The 20,766-nt window shown below is 45.3% G+C and overlaps 1 protein-coding gene across 2 annotated transcripts; it reads right to left on the bottom strand.

Moving 5' to 3' along the window:
* Nucleotides 1-642: 642 nt before the first annotated feature.
* Nucleotides 643-18,983, bottom strand: Dele1 (DAP3 binding cell death enhancer 1). Of its 2 annotated transcripts, none has more exons than XM_042691986.1 (13): nt 18,850-18,983; nt 18,031-18,145; nt 17,819-17,936; nt 15,863-16,007; nt 14,810-14,971; nt 14,478-14,557; nt 14,292-14,388; nt 11,427-11,569; nt 9,625-9,783; nt 9,441-9,533; nt 6,347-6,506; nt 5,394-5,621; nt 643-4,278 (listed from the first exon to the last, which is right to left on the bottom strand). In XM_042691986.1, exons 1-12 carry the CDS (start codon nt 18,878-18,880, stop codon nt 5,395-5,397), a joined length of 1,530 nt encoding a protein of 509 aa, XP_042547920.1. In that variant the 5' UTR covers nt 18,881-18,983; the 3' UTR covers nt 643-4,278; nt 5,394. The 2 variants fall into 2 exon arrangements, with proteins under 2 accessions (XP_042547920.1, XP_042547918.1); XM_042691984.1 differs by having other exon boundaries at nt 643-4,232.
* Between the last annotated feature and the right edge of the window lie 1,783 nt (nt 18,984-20,766).

Here is a 20,766-nt window from a genome sequence, read left to right as displayed (position 1 = left end):
TTGAGCTCAGGCACCAGAGGGCAGCAGGTGAATTTGGGTCCATAAAATCAACATTGGAGAGCAGCCATTGGGGGGAGGGAAGAGTGAAGGCACAGCAAGTATTTTCTAAGTCTCATCTTTAAACTCTTCCTGGAAATTTCCAAGCAATCACTGCTAGTTTACCATAACTTGGGGTTCTAAACACTGAAAGCAAAAGTTCTATTGGCTCCTCCTCTTGCTTAGTGGGGCTTAATGCTCAAGTCTATTGTCCATAGAAATGGGCCAATCATGTTCCCAACTGGGGATAAGGAGAATCGTGTGTATTTGGAGTGTAGTGTGGCATTACTATTCCGTTTTACAGTCAAGGAAGATGATGCCCCCAAACATTAAGCACTTCAGGGATATCTAGGTCTCTGATCCCCTCACTCAAAGATCAGCATGCTCTCCTTCCAAGATTTGTGATTTTCAGGCAGGTTCTCAGAGATGCTGTGTTTTGCAGGTCATGGAGAAGGGCCAGGAAAATTAAGCAGGCAGCGGCTCCAGCTTATCCAATCATGTGTCTGGCACAGAGTGAATCTTGATTACTTGTTGAATGATGTATGAATGAATGGATAGGTAAACAAACACTTTAGATAAAACAATAAAGACAAGAGTCCCCTTATCTATATTGGAGCTCCAGGCAGAACTATATTATGAAAAAGTAGTTCTATTATATACATTCAAAGTCTGGAAGGTAGAGCACAAAAGTAGATCATGTGTACATTCCCCCCACACCAGGTACTAGTGGATTTATAGGGAAGAAATAATGTTGGGAGGGTTAAGAGAAAGGAGAGACGGCCTAAGGAAGTTGAAATCATGGCTGCGACTGAGTCTTGAATACACTGGACTACTGTATCCCCACCCAATGCCTAAAACCAGTCAGTCCCTGAATACCAGGCAAAACTTTCGGTCTAGGCATTTCCAAGGCAGAAAACAGAAAGTTCTCACCAAATTCCCAAAGGAATATGTGGCCTATAAAAGGTTATGTAGCACTGATCTAAAGCACTGTCTAAAATGCCACCGACATAGGCAGTTATAGTCATAGGAAATCTGAACTTCAGTGCTTTCATTTTGTAGCCAAGGATATAGAAAGACATAGAAGTGACTTGCCTGAGTTTATATGGCAGGCTTGTGTCCAAGCCAGGTTCTGGATCTGAGATTTAGGTTAGTGTTCTAATATGTGAAAGACTTTTAACCTGGTCCGCTGTGGGGCTTACGGATCTATAAACCTGCTGAGTTGCATGCAAAATCAAGAGGACATGTGTTTTCTTTGGGAAAGAATGGGTGCTTTTATCAGATTCCCAAAGGGGTCTCTGACCTAAATAAAATTCAGGACCATGGCAGTCCTCTAGCTCTGTCCCTGCGTAGCACAGAGAACTCTTTGGAAGAGCTGCTCTCTGGTCAAGGGAGAAGAGTAATGTGAGGCTGCTGCTCTCTCCTGCACACATATCCCTTCCTAGCACGCTGACACCAGCATTTTCCGAATAACAGGCTGAGCATGAGACAGTGCATATGGTGACAGAACTGGGTGTGCTGAACAGGAAGGTTACAGAAACTTCTTGACATCAGCCAAGATGTCAAAGCTGAGACTTTGGGCATGTTCAAAACAGTTTCCACCAAGATGGGCTCTGTCCCCTGGGAGATGAAGAAGCAGGCGAGCCAGCAAGCACTCAGTTAAATGTCGTCTTAATTTGGAAGCACAGAGGGACATTTTTTTTTCTTTTTTATCAATAGTCAGCACCAAGAGTGTAATGCAGTGTTCACTTGGAGCCTGGGGGCAGCTCAGAGATTGACAGGCAGTCTTCTCATCTGTCATCCAACTTTAGCCTGGCAGCTCACTGACCCTACCTGTCCTCTGGCTGAACTAACAATGAGATGGCAACTGCCACGATTGGGACTCTGGAGAGAGCCAAATCCCAAGAAGATAGGAGGAGGGGCAAGGGGGGAGGCTCAGAGCACCTGGCACATAATGTGCACCTAGAAAATAGCTCAGTGTTTTATAGCCCCTACTAACTACTGGGCACAATGTAATAGGATTACACACATACACATTCACTCAACGAACATGTTGCATGTGCTGGACAATATCTTAAGTGTTAGTAGCACAAGGACCAACAGCAGGGAAACATTCATTCGACATTTACTTATGTGCTGTGATTTGGGTGGAGGGAGATGCACGTATCATTCTCATTTATTAAACAAATTTTCACTCAACATCTACTAAGTGCCCACAAGGGATTCACACTGAAGATCTAATGAACCAAATGGCTTTGCTTCCCTCATAGTGTCAGCTTCATGGGAAAAACATTCCAGAGAGGGAAACCAAAGCAGCAGAGCTTTGGTCAAAGGTCTCACAGCTGAGGACATAAGGCCCAAACTTTGGATCTCCGGCATCCGGAGCCGGCTGACCCTGCTTTGGGGCCATCTCCTTGTCCTCCTCTCAGTTTCCTCTGCGGGTACTGATGATGAGTCATTAATACCAGAATTTTAATGGCAGAGACACAGTAGTTGCTAGATCTACCCACGAAGCTGTCCCCTGGGGCTGTACGGAGCCTGAAGTGACTGCACATCCACCATGGAGTTTTGGTCCCCTGACATTTCTCATGACTTCTCTTTCCTCTCCATAAGCAGAAGCTCTTCTTTTTTTAGGCTGGAAAACTTAGAAACATCCAACTTTACCTCGGGCACCCCAAACTGAGTCCACGTTTCACTCAGCAGTGGCTGGACAGGAGGGAGAGCAGTTCATCACCACAGAACACCCAGCTCTGCTGTCTGAACCATGCTGGACCCTGGGCGTGGAAAGGGAACTCACAATGATCCAGAACCAGTAAGAAGCCCAGGAAGGCTCACAGACCACCTGCAGGGGGCAGGCTCCACGCTCACCTCAGCAAGGAACTCACAGGGTTAACCATGTTCCTGCAGGACTTCTTGGAATCTGGCATAGCTGATGTACTATGAATCTATAAAAAGGGGATGCCAGAGCAGTGTTTACCAAATTTATTTGACCACAGAAGCTTTTTTCTTTTCTTTTTTTTTTTTCGGAGAGATTAGTGCACTGCATAGCTTACAACTGCATACTGAGCTTCTGCCCTGTACAAAGCAGTGTGCTAAGTGCTGGGACATTGGAATACAAAACCAAGGAGCACTGTCTGTGGGAGATTCAATAGGGGTGAGGTCAGTGTACAGGGTAGTCATAGGGAGATTCTACAGCCCCACTGGTGAGGGGGATGCTAGAGAGGGTGACAGGGGCTACTTGAGAGAATGGTGAAAGGCGAAAGTGGGCAGCAGAGAGTGAAATGAAGACATTTCCCCCAAATTTTCCCACCTCTGACCCACCACTCTGGCTAGGCCTTCCTACTTAGTCAACTAGACAGGGGGTATGTGCGGCTGCTCCTCAGTCCCTCCCACCCCCATCTTCAACCACATCTATGCTATTGAACTTGGGCTAACATCCAGAAGCCAGAGAACAGCTATTCACAAATTCAGTTATTGGGAGTCATTAGTGTTGCCTCAGAAATCATTTTTTTTCCCTAAGTCTCTCTCTTAGAGAAGCTTTTAAGACCCTTTAAATTGGTTAATGGAGAGTTTAGAGATGAGGATGGAGCCTTGGCTTTCAGTTCTCCCTGCTCATCTCCCTATCTCTCCCCAACACACTCAAGGGCAAGAGTGATGAGATAATCCACTCTGCTTTATTAAACACTCATACATTTCTGGCTCACCTTTCCCAAATGAAGACTCACAATCTACACTCTCTGGCTCCAAGACTCCAGGAGCCTGGTCTCCATTTATTCCCTCATATCAGCAGGACAATAACAATGGTTTCACAGACAATGACTGTGAATTGGCAGATCAGAAGCCTGGGCAAGGGAGTCAGGAAGCCCACGTCCTTATCCTGGTTTGGTGACTCATACAGGTATGACCAGGGGCATCACCTGCTTCAGGGGCCAAAGTAAACAATGAGGTCTATCACAGTGAGCCACCCTACCTCAGTCCTATAGATGTGAGGGCACATACCACTGTCCTTGATCTACAGTTAAGGAAGCAATAAATCAGTCAGATCATGGCTTTACTGCCAGGTATTTAGCAGAACCAGAACTGCATTTTCACATACTTCTTTTCTTTATGGTGTTGAGGAGGTGCTCCAGGTGTAAGGGAAGGTGAGTGGATAACTGGCCTCTTCTTTGGAACTCCAAGAATACACCGGCTGAGGAGGTTTGGAAAAGTCATGCAGACACATCCAAGCATTCAGGCAAGAAATTCCTTCCAGATCAAAGGTGAAATGAAAACAGCCATCAATCTACTGGGGATGAACAGTCTTTTAGGGTGAATGTGGGAGCTGCTCTCAGGGTGACCCAACTCAGTGTTTCTAAAGTTTCAGCCACTCTGGAATCACCTCATGATTTTTGCCACTTCTCCCGATCTATTCTTCCCTTTACTAGATGTTTTTCTTTAAAATGACTCCCCCTTCCTTTCTTTCTTTCTTTCTTTCTTTCTTTCTTTCTTTCTTTCTTTCTTTCTTTCTTTCTTTCTTTCTTTCTTTCTTTCTTTCTTTCTTTCTTTCCTTCCTTCCTTCCTTCTTTCCTTCCTTCCTTCCTTCCTTCCTCTCTCCTTCCTTCCCTCCCTCCCTCTTTTTTGGTACCTGTTCTGGGGCTTGAACTCAGGGTTTCATGTTCTCACTTAACATTTTTGCTCATGGCTGACACTCTAGCACTTGAGTGACACCTCTATTTCTGGCTTTTTGCTGGTTAATTGGAGATAATTAATGTTCAGGTTTGTCTGCTAGGGCTGGCTTCAAATTAAGATTCTGAGATATCAGCCTCCAAAGTGGCTAGAATTATAGACATGAGCCACTAACACCTGGCCCTATTTTTTTTTAAGCTAATTTTGCAAACATCTGCAAAAACTATAGGTCAGAATGCTAGTCATATTTAATAGACTACTAAAATTACTAAACTGCATTCTACTTAAAATCTTCTTGTGATTTATCAGAGGTATACTGATGGGGTATTGGCAAATGACAGTGCAATCTAAATGTAGGGAAACTGAGGCATGGAGACACAGAAGGTAAAGTAATTTGTTCAAAGATAAGGCAAGATGAAGAATAGGGTCTTTGGACTTGCCAGAATTCTGAAGTCAATACATGAATTTTTTTGGTACATAGACCAGAAATGGCTGATAAAGCATCTAAGGATCAGCTATCAGCCAACCAAGTTAGGGGAAGAAGGTCAAAGTCATTGATTATGCACTTGAGCTGGGTGGGCACCTGAGCTCTTGGTGGAGTTTCTACCCTGGGAAGACATAATAACCCCTACTTATGTCATCCAATCTCCTGTCTCCTGCCTCTGAGAAGTACCAGTACCTGTGCTTTATCTCACCTTAGCCAAAACCCAGTCTTACTAGACTGTTTTCCAAGGAAGGGAATGCCCTGTCAGGAGCTCCGGGACTGGTGCCAAGATGTCCTCTTCTGCATAGGAGACCCAGGTTTCCTGTGCTTGATGCGTGAGGGAGGCCTGATGTACCTGCCAGCAGGGTGTTCAGGCTGCACAGGGATGGACTGGAGAAAGACTTTGGTCCTGTCACTGTCAGGTGGCGGGGCCTTGGGGCTACAAAAAGGGATGAGAGCAACATGCATGTTTACTTGTAGGGCATTTTCAGACTCCAACTTCATAGTAGGGATTTCTTAAAATACCTGGTTTCCCCTGGCCTTGTCAATCCAGTCTGGCCCAGAGACTCAGGGGTGAGCAGAGTTCTCAGAGCCCTAAAAATGGTGGACACTCAGACAGCCTCAGAGCACTGACGCTCCTAAAGAGTCATAGAGCATCAGGCTAGCCATTTGTTGAGTATCTCTTGAGCTATCCCTCCAGCCCTGGTTTTGTTATGTTTTTCAGATAGATTTTCACCACTGCTACTGTTTTCTGAATAGTTGGGAGTTGCAATGTGCTACCATGCTGGGCCTAAACTTTTATTTTTTTACTTACTACTTGAGATAGGTTTTTGCTATGTAGCCGAGGCTGTCCTTGAAGTCATGATCCTTCTGCCCCACTTCCCAAGTGCTGAGATTAGATATATATACCCTTCTCTCCCTCCTTACACCAAGGCAATGAGTTAGAGAGAACTGTTATCCTTATTTTTAGAGGTGAAGAAACTGACGCTTGGATTGAGTAAAGTTAAAGGAGTTAAAACTCGGGTTTCTCTCACTTGAAAAACTGCTACTAGGACAGCTAGAAATGACAAGGAGACTAGAAACTGCTACACTTCCCCCTCACAGAATGGTGTCACAGAATGGTGATTTCAGGAAGCCTGCCAAGGGTTTGTTGTGCCTTTGTACCTGCTGCCTCCATGGAAAAGAGAGTCCGAAGCCTCTCCTGGGCGGGTTCATTTCCGAGAGCCGCTGACTGCTGGTAACATCTCACAGCCTCTCCCAGATTCCTCTGCACACCAAGGCCCTTCTCATAGCAAATTCCCAAGTGGTACCTGCTCTGTGAATCCTGAAGGAGAAAATACACATACAGACACACAGGACTAAGAACCTGAAATGTTGAGTCAGGAGGAAGATGGAGTTAGGCATGCTGGGGCTTCATTCATGCAGGATCAAGACCAGCCTGGGTCTGCCCCATTATGAAATATCAGAAGCCTGGTACTTGCCCAACCCCAAGGAGATGCCAACTAGAGTGGGGTGGCAGCTTCTCTCATTCATTGAGGCTGGCTGAAAGAAGGCTGCAGGAAGACTCAGCCCAGTATGAGAAACCTGGAAGTTGAGCTCCTGCCTTCTCTTGAAACAGTAGGGGACAGGGTGACTGGCAGCCACCCAAAGGTTCTGTACGCCTTCCTGAGTCTGCATGAGGGGACTACAAAGCAGAATGGACAGAATAAGGGCTATGCTCTGGGTCCTTTCTTCTCTCACTGAGAACACAGCTTCTTCTCCTTCTGAGTGTCTGCAGGGGGAGGCATGAGAAGTCATGTCTGCACAGCCAGCCTGACTGGGCTCCAACCTTCATGTTACCAATTACTAGCCAGGTAACCTCTCAGTGTCTCAATTTCTCAATAAAATGGTGACAATAACAGTACTGCCTGTACTGTGTTACCATGTGAAAAGTGCTTAGATGACTGCTATTGTTAGTATAATCCCCTGTGGCTGCTTGTACCACTGGGCTCTTCCTTTTTTTTTTTTTTTTTTGTCAGTGGGGCTTGAACTCTGAGGCCTGGGCACTACCCCTCAGCTCTTCAGCTCAAGGCGAGCGCTCTACCACTTGAGCCACAGCACCACTTCCGGTTTTCTAGTGGTTTATTGGAGATAATAGTCTCACGGACTTTCCTGCCTAGGCTGGCTTTGAACCATGATCCTCATCTCAGCCTCCTGAGTAGCTAGGATTACAGGTGTAAGCCACCAGCACCCGGATGGCCTCTCCCTTTTTATTGGAACATTTTCATCATATCCTACCTCTCAACTTAAAAAAAAAAAAAAAAACAAGCAAAAAACAGGCCAGGCACTGGTGGTTCATACTTGTAATCCTAACTACTCAGGAGGCTGAGATCTGAGGATCACGGTTTGAAGCCAGCCTGGGCAGGAAAGTTCATGAGACTTTTATCTCCAATTAACTGGGGCTCAAAGTGGTAGAGCACTATGGGGCTGGGAAGGTGGCTCAGTGGTAGAGCACTTGCCTTGCATGCCTGAGGCCCTGGGTTCGATTCCTCAGCACCACATAAGCAAAAAAGAAAAAAGCCGGAAGTGGCGCTGTGGCTCAAGTGGTAGAGCGTCAGCCTTGAGCTGAATTGCTGAGGGACAGCGCCCAGGCCCAGAGTTCAGGCACCACGACTGGACCCAAAAAAAAAAAAAAAAAAAAGTGGTAGAGCACTAGCCTTGAGCAAAAAAAAAAAAAAGCTCAGGGACAGCATCCAAGCTCTGAGTGCAAGCCTCATAAACTACAAAACAACAACAACAACAAAAAACCAACAACATTCTGTGGACTGCAAACTACGGTCCCATTTCTCCTTGGAATCAAATTTCTGCTACACATTCTGTCCTCATTTCTGTGATAGGCAGGCCAATGTCTCTGCAAGAAATACAGTAGACTTAAAAGGCTACAGGACTCCACAGTGGACATATGTAAGGGTAGCAATACACTCCTGTAACACTGTTCAGAACTCACCCAGGAAGACACTGCTCTTTGTAGGATGAAAGTGTGAGGTCTGGGTTTCAACACAATACTCCACAACAGGTGACAGACATCTCTGAGTGCACTTCTCCTCTCAGCATGCTGGCCTGACCCCAATAGGCTGCCCCTCCTGAGGAAGGCTTTGCGGTTCTTTCAAGGGAAAGCAGGCTACAGATGGCAATATCCTCTGCTCCCTTTTTTGTGCTGGTATTGGAGCTTGAACTCAGGGCCTAGACTCTGTCCCTTAGCTTTTGTGCTCAACTGGTGCTTTACCACTTAGCCACAGCTCTACTTCAGGCTTTTTAGTGGTTAACTAGAGATAACAGTCTCATAGACTTTCCTGCTCAGGCTAGTTTTGAACAGAGATCTCAGATATAAGCCTCTCGAGTAGTAGCTAGGATTACAGGTGTGAGCTACTGACACCTGGTATCTGACCCCTTTTGACAGTGGGTATGGATACTTCAGGCAACACAGAATGGGTAAGGAAAAGTATCCTGATACAGGGCAATCAATGAATATATGCTGCTTGCTCTAATCCAGGCCAGAATTACTTCCAAGTGCAACCGAAGCTACATAGTGGTGTAACATACATGAGAGTCCAGCAAACTATGGAGCATGTTCTTGGTGCTACATGATGACATAAGCACAAACCATTTTGGCACTAACCTGCACTAACCATTTCTTCCCCTCATACTACTCACATACATCCCATGAAACTAATTTTCAGTGGAACAAAGTTGAACGCCAACACCCCTGTTCACAGACAAATAAACATCTGTCTCTCCACAAACTGTTCAGTGTGTCCACCTTATGAATCTGACTTCCAGCCACCACTAGTAACGATGCACCAATCATGAGTATAGCTTACAAAGTAGGTTCACAAAAGTTATCTCAGTTACATTCTGAACCTCCCAACAACTGTGAAGTGATAGATGGGTAAAGTAGAATTATTCTGTGCATTTGAAAGATGAGACAGAAACTTGAATGAAAAAGTAGCCACCCAGCATTGCAATAGGAAATGTTTAAGGTGGCTGAATGGGCAGGAGCCCTACTTGGTAGCCCTTAGCAATTCCGAAACAAATACTCCCAATACAGCTGATTTTAAACATCAGCATACCATGGAACCTGCCCAAGATCACGCGGTAAGTCGGAGGAGTTAAGGCTTCCTTCTACCTCATGCTGTCCTATTAAACACAGAACTCAGAATAGAGAAAGTCTGTTCTGTCAGACTCCATCCCAATGTGCCTGATACCAGAGTGCTCATACCCCATTATTGGCTGCAAGCCAAAGATATTTCACAGCATTCTGCTCGTCCAGGTATGGCTCCTTGGTGAAAAGCACTCCGAGGAAAGCTTGGGCCTGTAGTCAAGGAGGAGAAAAATGCATCTTGGTCACTTTCAAGCTCCATGTGCCCCAGACACCTAGGGCTGACACCAGCAATAGCACATACCTCTCTCAAGCCTGAGTCTGCAGCCTGCACCAGCATGGACACTGCCCTCTGCTGCTCAGGGTGCCACGAGGAGGTGGGGTCTTGCAGCAAGCATCTGGCATAGCGGTACTGAGCCAGTCTATGACCCTGTTTAGCAGCTAGTTGGTAATACAGAATCGCCTGAGGCAAAGGGAGAAATACCCAGTCTTCTGGTAAGGGCCTTTTTAAAGCAATTTTTTTTTAAAAAACAAACAATTTTAATTAAATAATATGTAATCATTATAGATTAATCTGATAAGCCAAAATTTACAAAGTTAACTGTTTAAGACTGGATGTTGGAATGTACAAGAAACCTTTGGACTCAGGAGCGTGAGGCAGGAGGACCATAAGTCTGAGGCCAGCTTGCACTACACAACAAGATCTTATCTCAAATAGCAACCCCTACCCAAAAAAAGCTACAAAAAAGAAACGAGCCAGGCACCAGTAGCTCATGTCTGTAATTATAGCTATACAGGAGGCTGCAATCTGAGGACTGTAGTTTGAAGCCAGCTTAGGCCAGAAAGTCTGTCTTCAATAAACAACCAAAATAGCTGGAAGTAGAGATGTGGCTCAAGTAGTAAGTGCCAGCATTGAGCAAAAGAAATTCAAGGACAGTGCCCAGGCCCTCAGTTCAAACCCTAGGACCTGCACACACACACAAAAAAAGGTGGAGGAGAGAGAAATGATACAAACATAAAAATTCCAACAAATTCTGCCTCCTGAAGATCATTCCCTATTAAAATTTTAGTGTACACTTTGCAAAGTTTCCCATCCATATCCATGTTACATATATACATTGTATATATATTCATTGGCACACTACATATTGACACATATATATTATAAACACTATATACACATTTATACACAAACTTTATGTATTGTATATACATTATATACACAAATATAAACATTTACAAACATGTTTATATGCCTGTACATACAGGTATATACACATATATACACACATACAAGAGATTTGGATTATAGTACTCTTATGTTGTAACCATTTTCTTTTTAGCTTAATATACCATGAATATCTTCCCTGCCAATAAATAGTACATACTCAGCACATAATTTCTAAGGCCATGTGGATGTAATAAACCAGTTCTCTCCTGAAAGGACTTTAACTTGCTTTTCTTTTTTTTGCCTTTGTCTACAACTTGAAGAAACATATCCCTGTGTAAGGCATCTTTGTGCACTTATCTTACCCTTTTACAATTAATTGAAAGTGCTGTTCTTGGCTGTGAAGTTACTGCTGTAAAGAAGAAAGGCAAGATCCTGCCCTCCCTGGGTATGCGTGTGTGAACACAGGCACACATGCCAGCATTGGGAATTGAACTTAGGGCCTTCTCATTCTTTTCTTTGTTCAAGGTTGGCATTCCAACACTTAAGCTATGCCTCCACTTCTGTTTTTTTGCAGGCTAACTGGAGTTAAGAGTTGCCTCCCCAGGCTGGCTATGAACCCAGGTCTTTAGATCTCAGCCTCCTGAGTAGTTAGGATTACAAGCATGAGCCACTGACATATAGCTGTGTGTGTGTGTGTGTGTGTGTGTGATTTCATAACCGAAGCTAGCCTTGAACTCACAAGCCTTCTGAGAGCTGGAATTACAGGTGTGGACCACCAGGCCCAGCAGGTGCTTCTTTCTTATGTTCCCTCTCAGCTGGGTTGCAACCAAGTTAGAGAGTGTAGAGACTTTCCCCTGTCCCTGACCAGTGCTCATTTCTGAAGGTCACTGGGCAGCTCACTCCAGAGTAAGGTCCTAGGGAAGAAGGATCAATACCTTGCTGAGGTCCCTAGATGTGCCTCTGCCATGCTCATGACACAAGCCCATGTTGTATTGCGCTTTGCTGTATCCACGGTCTGCAGCTTTTTGGAAGTAAGTAAAGGCTGCCATGTAGTCCCCCTTCTTCATGTTCTCTGTTCCTGTTAAAAAAAAAAAAAAAAAAGCACAGGGTACAAAACTCCCAGCTCTCTATGTGATGTGAACTTCCATACCCTCAGACAGGCACTCACGGGCCCCCTATTTCACCCCAGGTTTCTCCTATCTTCTTTGTGCTGGACACTGGCATGTATTTCATCCTCCACAGCTTCCTGGTAGCTGTGGACTGACAGGTCAGGGGTTTCTGACTGGTACAAACCAGTCCTCTGGGCAGTAGCTCTCCTTCTGACCTTTGGGAAAACCCCTCCTTGTGCTGCCATTCAATGTCCTGTGTTTCTCCCAACCAATCAGACTTTTCAGGAGTCTGAACAGTGATCAGGTTGGGACAAGAAGAGAAAATGGCTCTTGTAAATTTAGTCCGACAGCAGCAGTCTGGAGACAGTGTCTGCTAGTTGCTGCTCCCAGGTCTCTAGAGCTTCCCTGATTCCAGTCCTTTTGAGAATTGACAGGTCAAGAGATAACAACATATCCTTTTAGGCTTTTAGCTAAGTAGGTTTAGGCTGCCTATACCTAACAAACTCTGACACAGTGATACTGTTTATCTTGTCTTGAGAAACCAAAGGCGGCACCACATAGAAACTTGAATGCAAGTGTGACTGACTCCAAAGCCCAGGCTCTTGACACTGCCCAAACAAAAAGGAAAAAGGAAAGGCACCAAGCTGTCAATTCTCAACTTTTCTCAGATTAGCTCTTCCTGTGACTCTTCTTTCTACCTCTAGCACTATAGCCCCTCAATCCAGTTACTGCTCTAGATTCTTCAGGCCACACTCAAACTCTGCAATGTTTCTGATACTTTCTTAATATACCATGCCTTTGTCTATGAACTAAGCTGTTTCAAAAGTACAAGTCCTCAATTAGACAGTAAAATCCCAGAGGCAAGGCAGAAAAAGAATGTGAGAGAAGTAACTTTGCATAGGGTGAAAGCTCTATACAAATGCAAAATATGATCATAGCTTATGCTGCCTTTGTGTTCTGCCACAGCACTTAACACTTGCTGAATAAATGAATATATGAATGAAGGAATGGCCAAGAAAAATCTGAGAAGAGCCTGCCCGTCAACATCACAGAAAGCTAATGAGGAAGCAGCCAGGTTTCATTCAACTAGCAATGAATTACATTTGCCTCCCTGCTGCCTGAAGCTCACTGTCCAGGGTTCATAGCTCCCTCTGTTCTTGGGGGGCAGAGATAAGAAAAGCATTCTAGCTCATCCCCAGTTCCCATTCTGGCTCTACCAGTAAACCCACCCCTCTCTTCTCTTGGTCTCCTCTTCTACCCTCGACCAACCATCATCATGTTTTACTTAGCTGTCAGTAAAACCCTATCTTGTCCCCTATTTCCCCTCTGGCTCCCTACAGTCCACATCAGCCTATACAACAGTCAGAGATAACTTTGAAAAAGCAAATCAGATCATGTGACTACTAAACCTTTTCCTGCTTCAGTGGCTCTGTCACACTTAGGAAATCCATATTCTACTACAGGTCAGAAGGTCTCACTGAATATGGCCCTAGCCTGCTTCTCTGACTTCACTTCCTTTTACTTCTCCTGTGACCTCTAAGTCTAGCCACTCACCTTTTTTAATGGTCTCATAATAAGTGGAACTTAATACTACCTTAGGACCTTTGCATTTGCTATTTCCCCTGCTCAGAAAGCTCTGTCTCCAGATGGAACATTAAGTAGCTTGTCTTTGTCAGTTGTCTTTCTTTCAGTAAAGACTTCCAAATGCAAACTTGTTCCCTACTGAATGAAGTAGTATCTATCTATCTATTTACCTATCGTATTTACTCCCATTTGAAATTATTTGTCACTTTTCTGTTTTTGTTTTCTTCAACTCCTATGTGAATACCATGAGAGTGAGGACAATGACTACTGGATTGCTGTATCCCCAGCACCTTTTCTAAGGCCAAGTAAATAGGGATTGTTCAGTGTTTTCTGAATGAATACCACCAACCTGCTCACTCAACCCTCGCAGATGCTGTTGGGAATCTGGCACCTGCAACATGAGCCAAATCACTGCAGAGCCAGGACCAACAATAGTGGCATGTGGAGTTTCTAGGCAGAAGTAAAATTCCCACTCACGTACCTGAGGGCCTGCTCCAAACCTCCCAAGCCTACTCATTCTTAAGTGTGATGAAGAATGCCAATTGTGCCCTCACATGTACTCTCTCCTCACATAGTAGCAGGACTTGTCAATAAGCCTATGGTCATGCATTTCTCAGTCTCCCTCCAGCTTCTGTAACTCCCCAGAAGTACAACTTCCAGGTCACAACCTTAGAAGGATGGGGTAGTTCTGTAGCTTCCCAGCTGATGAGACCTCAATGTGATAGTCTGAAGAAGAGCTGAACACTCAGATGCCATTGAGCCATCATGCTAGATTCAGTCTTCCTACGTGGGAAAAAAATTTTTTTTCACTACTGGGGATTCTGAACTCAGGACTTCAGACACTCTACAACTTGAGTTGCTCCAGCAGACCTTTTTTGCTTCAGCTATATTTTTGGATAGGGTTTCTCATTTTTTCCCAGGGCTAGCCTCAGACTTCAGTCCTCCTACCTCTTCTTCCCCAGTGGCTAGTATTACAAGTGTGCAACATCACTCCCAGCTAAACTTGAAATCTGTCTTGCTTAAATGTTTTCCCACTCTGTCTACATTCTACCCCTACACCCTTTCCATTTTCCCATCCTCCTGACTTGAGTCAAGACCCCTAGTTACCCAAGAAGTTGAAAGCGATGGAAACGCTGAGTTGGAAGAGTTGCTGAATAGAAGTCATGGCCTCTTCCAGGGGAAGGGCTTTTGATTTATCTTGTTCCTGGGGAAGATGAACAGGATAGGCAGGATAAAATGAAGGATGTCTGATCAGGATCACCACTTGCCCCAGGAAAGGTTATAGGGTAATACCTTGTTTTCACCAGGTGCCTGTGGCTGTACCTTGGCCTCAAAGCCACTGCTGGCTTGAAGGAAGTTCAAATCACTGGAATCTGCAAGGGAAAGGCCAGTCCAGCCTGAAAAAAGGAGCTGTGTTTCCTCTTCCCCCTTACTGTCTTCCTCTCCACGGAGTACTCCCAAAGGATGCAAAACAACTCTCAACAACCCCCAGAAAGCAAGGAACCTCCCAGGAATAACAATTCTGTTATCTGGAAATATATAGCAACAAAGTCCATCTGCCTTGGTACCCCTCTTTTATTGCTGTCCTCAGCTTCCAACCCTGCCTCCTTGAAATGAAGCCTTACCTTCCTCAGGAGGGTCCTGAGAATTAGTTGCCTTCAAGGAGCTGGGTGAAAGGGAACTCCTGAGCTGAGATTCCAGTTCTTCCTGGCTCAGTCTAGGTTCCCTGAGGCCACTGTGTCTGGAAGCTGGGCTGTCAGGGCTGGGGAGAACATGGTTCCGCAGAGCTGGGAAGAACAGGCAAAGGAGGTCAAGTCAGAAGGGAAGCAGTTAGTTCAGCCTGGGAGACTTTACTTGCCTCTCTTGGGCTGTGGAATCAAGAGTAAGAATTATGAAACTCCTGTGATGCCTCCTTCCCACTCTTCCCCCTCCACTTCCTTTGCTGGCTTCCTTCCATTGGGGTCTCCCAGGGACCATATTTGTGCTGACCTCCTGACATAAGCAAAAATCACTGTTCTGCTTAAAATTCTTCCACTGTTAGGGAGGCATATACCTCATTCATTGCTTTGGCTCTAGCAATAGCTTTTATTTAATAGTAACACTGGTAATGACTACCATCATCATACACATAAGAACTAATACTTCAATTAATAACTATCAAACATTTACTACATGTTAGATACTGGTCTTAGTCTTTCACACATATTAAACTCATTTAAGTCTTCCCAAGAAATCCCTGTGCTGGGATTTATTATTATGGCATTTTACAGATGGAGAAACTAAGACACAGGGAAGTTAAAAGTGACTTGTTCAGGAATATAAGACTAGTATGCAACAGTTTTGGGGCTTGAACCCGACTCTGGAACCTCCACCATGAGGCCATATGACTTCTGCTTTATGGAACAGAATACATACCCAAGCAAGACTCACAACTGGCTAAGGGCTAAAGAGAAAGTCACACCCAGGGTCAGCTTAGCCTGGCTCCCTTTCCTAGGAGGTGATGGAAGGGCAGACTGAGATAGATGTGGCCCCAACCATGATGGCCAGAACACTCCCTTTCCTCTGACTTTAGATAGGAAAGGCAAGGGGCTGCTGATGGCCCTTTTCCTGAGGTGTGGCAGAGACGCTTCCTGGCCTAGACAAACTCCCAGTCCAGCCCTCCAGTCCCCAGAACTTACAAGAGTACGGGTGCCAGCAGGGAGCAGGGAGGAAGCGCTGCAAAGGACTACGCCAAGAGCATTCTGCTTGCTGATGTCCTGCTGGCAGGGATGCCTGGAAGTGGACCTGCCTTGCCAAATGTAGGGCCAGCAAGGCCAGAGTGCCCTGAGAAAAACAGCACATGAGAGATCTGGTTCCCTCCTGTGGGCCCCGCAGTCAACTCCACCCCCAGTCAACTCAGCCTTTCCTGACTCCTGAGGAACGGCTCTTCCACACCCCAATTTCTTCTCTGGTATATTATAGTCCTTTATTTGTCTAAGGCCGGTAGCTCCTATTCATCTCTGAGCACAACAAAGCCAGGGATGTATGTGCTGCTTACCATTGTATCTCTGGTGCCCAGCAGTGCTAATAAGCTTTAGTAGGGACCAAAATAAATGCATATTAAAAAAAAAAAATGCATCAGCAAGTGACTGAACCAAAAGATCAGCCACATATTCAGGGACAAGTATAAATTCCCTATTCCTCTCCTGAAGAGGATTACTCTTTAGTCTACCCCATCCTTTCTTGCCCCTCAGCCAAGGTACTCCATCACATATTTATAGATGGGGGCCTGGTTGAAGGTGTCTCTTTTTTGACAGATTCCAGAAGACCTGAGATAGTTTCCAGCTCAGTGATTGCTTGTTTTTTTCCTGTCTTTCCCTGCACTGTACACAGAAGGAATGCTTCAATACTTTTTTGTTACAACAAGCACTGTGTACCACAGCAAATAAGACAATCAAGTTAAGAAAGAAAAAATTCAAGTATTCAAATACATAGAGTAAGTAGCAATTATGCTAAAGCATAAGGACACAAATCAGAAGATTATACTGGGCATAAGAGGGAAGAGTTCGAAAAGCCTTCCTGTAGAGCAACGTGAGAGATATGCCTGAGGAAGAGAAAGCAGGAAGAACAGGGACAGCTGTGCGCAGCCTTTCCATATGAGCAGTAGTGACAGAGCCCAGGGATTGCATCAGGATCTATAGAATTCAGGCTGTCCTAGGACTCAGATCTTTGACAAAATGGGAAATATTGCCCTTTCAGGGTATGTAATACAGAAACCAAGATAACCATATCCCTGTCATGGAGACATTCCAAGCTCAGCTTGGCTGATGACACCAATTTACAGATAAGAAGTGAGGTCTCAGAGGAGTTAAGTCACTTGCCCAAAGCACACAGCATAAAAGCAACATGAAGGGGAGGTGACAGACAAATATTAGGCAGTAGACTCTGTATTAGGTGCTGTTACAAGTCTTCCTAAGTGAAGCAACAAAGTGATAATATGTGAATTCCAGAGTTAAATCAGAATCCTGTGTGACCTTAAGAATGTTAGCTAATACTCAAAGTCTGTTTCCACATATATAAAATGCATATTACATTTGCCTTGTAAGATTTTTGTAATTATTAGGTAAATATTATTTATGAGCTATTTATTATTATAGGATTAATAAAAGCAATATTTATACCTACTTTCTTTTCCATGTCCCTAGTGTTTTTTTTTTTTTTGGTCCGGTCGTAGGGCCTGAACTCTGGGCCTGGGCGCTGTCCCTCAACTCTTCAGCTCAAGGCTAGCGCTCTACCACTTGAGCCACAGCGCCACTTCTGGCTTTTTTCTTTTTGCTTATGTGGTGCTGAGGAATCGAACCCAGGGCCTCAGGCATGCAAGGCAAGCGCTCTACCACTGAGCCATCTTCCCAGCCCGTCCCTAGTGTTTTGCAAAATGTTAAGGCAGTATATTGAATATATTAAATGAGTATCTACTGCGTGAAATGAAATAAATACACAGTAGGAGTGGGAGTGGCAACATTACCAAGACAGACTCTAGTGCCATAGGTTTCTTGTTGTGTAGACACAGTGGGCCTTGCCCTCATCTCTAAACTAGGCATGTAGGATCTTGTTATCTACTCTGAAGGTGAATGCCAGGGCTGGAGAAGCCTTACCCATGAGATGGCATCCCACAGGGTGTTTGGGGAGACCCGAGCAGACATCCACTGCAAAGCATCCTTCCATCCATGTGACTTTGGGCCTCTGCTCCTGCTTGGGCCTTGAGGGCCAGACCTAGATGATTCAATTACAGGTTCTCAATTTCTGTCCAAAATGGAGACAAAGAGAGGCCAGTGGAGAACACAGTGAAGGAATGGCAAAGTCTCACCTGTCAATACTGGGCACAGGGACCAGCAGGGTGGAGGAGGTTGCCTGAGACCCATCTGGGCTGGTGGGCTTGGGGGTCACCCCCCGAAAGTCAGGTCCCGGAAGACGGGAGTAAACTGTTCAGAAAAAGGAACAGGGCAAGAGTGAGAAAAAGGTGATCTTAATAACTTTTTTCTCCGACCTGTGAGGGAGCCTTACCCCCAGAAATTCAGGAATTACTGGCATCTGTCTCTGCAGCGGATCTCCTCTACAGTGATTCATTTCTTATTTGTTTTTGCAGTACTGGGATTTGAGCCCAAGCCCTCTAACATTCTAGTCAAGTGCTCTACCACTGATCATGTCCTCAGTTCTTGCAATGGTTCTCAAACCTGGGCACGCACGGAACCCTTTAGCTTAGGAGGGATTCCAGGGTGTCAATCCAGAAACAATAAAGCAGGCCTTCTTAAGGTGGAGCATCTGTATTTTGAAAAAGCTCCTCATGCAATTAAGATGCCACAGAGTGACAATCTGAGTTCTACATATACTCTCTCCTTACATTCGATGTACTTGTTTCAAAATTCATATTTTGGCTTTTTCTCCTTCTCCTCTAGTCCTCTTTCATTGGCTCCCCTTCCCAGAGTTCCACTCCTCCCCGGGGATCTAAGCTCCGCCTTCTCTCCCCGACACCACCCACTCAGATTCCATCCACCCTGACTTCAAGAATGTAGCCCCGCCTCTCCGCCACGGCCCCGCCCCCTCGCGCTTTGGCGGCTGCTCCAAGTCACACGTCCACTTAGAATCTTGGCGGCCTCCTGACACTCTCTGTTCGGACGCCCCTTACCTCGGCCCAGAAGCCCCGTGAGGCGCCACATGTCCCGGCAGGCACCATAGAATGCTCGCGGCCGAAAAAGCGAAGCTACACCGTAGGCCGGCGGCTAGAGAACCCTCCGTGGTGTCCACAGCGGCCGAGTCCTAGGACAGCCTCAGCCAGCCACAGCCAGCCAATCAGCAAGCAGCCCAACCGGAAGTAGCCTCAGAGAGAGGAAATAGGGGGGTGGGGCCGTGCCTAGGCCCGCGGAGGTGAGCCGTGGCAAGGGCATGGGGATGTTGGCCCGGGAAGGGCTGTGATTTCCCCTGGCGCGGGAAGCTGCTGGTGACGAGCCCTAAAGAATTGGGGCTCTGGGACTGGGAAGGTGGCTCAGTGGTAGAGCGCTTGCCTTGCATGCATGAGGCCCTGGGTTCGATTCCTCAGCACCACATAAGCAGAAAAAACTGGAAGTGGCGCTGTGGCTCAAGTGGTAGAGCGCTAGCCTTGAGCTGGAGAGCTGAGGGATAGTGCCCAGGCCCAGAGTTCAGGCCCACAACCGAAACAAAACAAAAACAAAAAATATCTCGAAAAGGTTCTGCACTCCTGCGGGCTCTGAGAGTGGAGGGGAACCTTAGGGCCTCGGGGTAGAAGCTGCAGCCTGAGCAGAGCGCCCCAGGCCATGCTTTAGAGATGCCAGGCCCTCCTTACTGGAAGGTGAGAAATGCAAGGTGTGGATTCCTCAGTTCTAGATCTGGCCCCGCTCTGCCTACCTCGTGTAACCTCATCCTCACTCTGCTCAAAGATCTGGTTATATAAAATCACCTCTATCAGTTCTTCCTGGTCTGACAGGTCTAATGTTCATTTGAAATAACTAAGGATTCAATAATCCTATTAAATCAGAGCCCTGGAATACAGAGCCAGCCCTTCTATTTTTTATATTAAAAAATGGCAGTCTGGTGGCACATATCTGCAATCCTAGATACTCAAGATATTGAGATCTGGAGAACAAAGGTTCCAAGTCAGTCCGGGCAGAAAATTCTGAGAGAATCCATTTCTGATTAACCAGCAAAAAGTGGAGCTGGAGGCATGGCTCAATGAGGCATAGCCAATTGAGGGTGAGGACTTGAATCCAAGTCTTTGTATTAGGAAACAACAACACAAAAAAACAAAAAGCTCCCCCTTCATCACACTTAAATCTGTGAAGACAAAAGCTCCAATTCAAACATAAACTGTTTAAATTTCCCATTCTCCTACCTCAGATATGTAACTTTTAGAGGGGTAAAAGTCTATTGGGATAAACAAGTACTGGGTGTACCTACATTTAGACCCAGGCATGTGGTGTGAAACATATTTGAGAATTTCTGAGCCATATGGTCAGCCACCATCCTAGGATCTGAAAAAAAGATGGATAAGGAGCATTTTGTGATTTTCAGAAATCCATGATCCAGAGGATTAAGAATGGACTGTAGTCCTACAAATCGGGAGTTTGAATCCCAGCCTTTCTTTTATTTAAGGGTCTTTAACCACACCAAATCTTTGGGCCTATAAAATGTCAGGAATAATAATCTTATGCAATGTTGTAAGGCTTAAATATTTTATATATGCTTAACATTATTCTTGGCCCATGGTAAGAACCCAATAAATGTAAACTACTATTACTCATAGCAGTGGAGGAGGGGAATAGGCAAATATAATACATGGTGTTCTAGAAGCATGAACAGTTGAGGAAATACCATAGAAGTATTTGGAGAAGTGGTTGCATTTGAACTAGGTCTTTGAGTAACTTTGTCAGGTGAAGGAAGAAAAGCATCATAAGCAGAAGAAACAATAAAAGCCCAGGAACCTGAAGAACTATCCAGAAATATCCTGGTTTGGGGATTCGTAGCAGCTACCTTTCACATTCCTTGTGTGCCTACCTCAAAATAACAAGTGTGCTGGCTTGGCTGTCTT

This window comes from Dipodomys spectabilis, unplaced genomic scaffold (genome assembly GCF_019054845.1).
Source record: "Dipodomys spectabilis isolate Male_0828 unplaced genomic scaffold, ASM1905484v1 ptg000147l, whole genome shotgun sequence".
NCBI classification, from domain to species: Eukaryota; Metazoa; Chordata; class Mammalia; order Rodentia; family Heteromyidae; genus Dipodomys; species Dipodomys spectabilis.
Note: the sequence above shows the minus strand (reverse complement) of the source record. Positions and strands in the feature narration are given on the sequence as shown.